Raw genomic sequence first — 1,384 nt, forward strand, 5'->3', positions numbered from 1 at the left:
TGCCCGGCTCTCACCTCTCCATCCAGCCCCACCACCCCCCACACTCATCCCCAGTCCCCCCTCAGCCCCTTGACCACGTGTCACCTACCGCGTGTGCTCCAGGGATGCCACGTCGTTGACATCGAAGACGATCACGATGGCTGGTGAGGGGGGAAGGAAGGGTGAGATGGGGATGGGGACAGCTGGTGTGGTGGGACGCGGTGGGGACCTCACCTTGCGCTCCCCGGTAGTAGGTGGAGGCGATGCACTTGAAGCGTTCCTGGCCGGCCGTGTCCCACCTGGGGAGGGGGGGTACGGGAGGTGAGGAGGGGCCACAGGGGTGCGCAGGGAGGGGGCTGGCACCTACTCACAGCTGCAGGCTGAAGGGCACCCCCAGCACCTCAAAGCGCTCCATCTCGAAATCCACTCCGATGGTTGCCTTGTAGTTCTTGTCGAAGGTGTCTTTGCAAAAGCTGGAGGGAGCGGGGGGGGGCTGTCAGCAGCCCCTGGTCCCCCAAAATCCCACCCATGGGGGGGGGGTCAGTGCCCCCCACCCCGGGGGGTGCCCAGCACCAGAGTCCGGCTGGAGTCGAGCTCAGCCCAAGGTGCTGCTGCCCTTTGGGGGGGGGTGTGTGGTGTCTCCCTGCCCCCCCCGCAGACCCTCTTTGGGGTGGGGGACGTCCCATTACCGGTTGATCAGGCAGGTCTTTCCCACCGAGAGGTCCCCCACCACGATGATCTTGGAGATCTTGAACCTGCAGGGCAGGGGGACGCATGGCCGCTCAGCGGCATGGGGGGCTCCTTGCCTGCCTCCCCCCAGCCGGCCCCCCAGGCAGGCGGGTTCACGGGGTGGGGGAGAATCGCCCCGTAGCCCCCCGTGTCTGGCAGCACCCTGCAAACCCGGCTTTCCCACCCCGCCGTCAGCCACAGCCCAACCCGGACCCCCATGTCGTCCCCCCCCGCGCCGCATTCCTGCGCCGTGACGCAGGGCTCGGCACACGGGCAGCGCCGGCAGCCACGAGGCGCCTGTGCCGGGGACCCCCACCCGGGGCTGGTGGGACCGTGGGCCCCTTGTCACCCCCCCCAACCCTGGATTGGGGACCCCAAATCGCCCTGGACTCACCCCACGGTGCCCGTCCGCTGTTCCTGGCAGGCGCTGGCCACCGTGGGGTGGAAGGCGGAGCGGGCGTGCAGGGCGGCCTCCTTCCGAAAACACTGTTTGGGGGGGACAAAGGGGGACACGGGTGTGACCACGGGGCTCGGCGAGGCCACCCCCGGGGCCAGTGCGTGTCCCCCCGCTGCTGCTCACCGAGGGCAGGTCGGCGATGACCCTGTCCCTGCGGACCGGAGCCAGAACGTTCATGGTCCCACGGGGCCGCCTGGGTGGGCCGGGTGGCCGGGGGGG

The 1,384-nt window shown here is 69.8% G+C and overlaps 1 protein-coding gene across 1 annotated transcript in view; it reads right to left on the minus strand.

Moving 5' to 3' along the window:
- Positions 1-84: 84 nt before the first annotated feature.
- The window catches only part of RAB34 (RAB34, member RAS oncogene family), a 2,075-nt gene continuing 775 nt past the window's right edge, over positions 85-1,384 (minus strand). Inside the window, exons 2-7 of the mRNA XM_010573935.1 lie at positions 1,289-1,384; positions 1,103-1,194; positions 669-734; positions 351-452; positions 214-278; positions 85-140 (exon numbers count right to left, since the gene is read on the minus strand). The exon at positions 1,289-1,384 is cut by the window's right edge and continues 38 nt beyond it. Of these exons, the coding sequence (XP_010572237.1) occupies positions 85-140; positions 214-278; positions 351-452; positions 669-734; positions 1,103-1,194; positions 1,289-1,342 (435 nt within the window). The 5' untranslated portion in view covers positions 1,343-1,384. The remainder of the gene's footprint in view (positions 141-213; positions 279-350; positions 453-668; positions 735-1,102; positions 1,195-1,288) is intronic.

The sequence above is a fragment of the Haliaeetus leucocephalus genome, unplaced genomic scaffold (assembly GCF_000737465.1).
Source record: "Haliaeetus leucocephalus isolate CR32 unplaced genomic scaffold, Haliaeetus_leucocephalus-4.0 Scaffold395, whole genome shotgun sequence".
NCBI classification, from domain to species: domain Eukaryota; kingdom Metazoa; phylum Chordata; class Aves; order Accipitriformes; family Accipitridae; genus Haliaeetus; species Haliaeetus leucocephalus.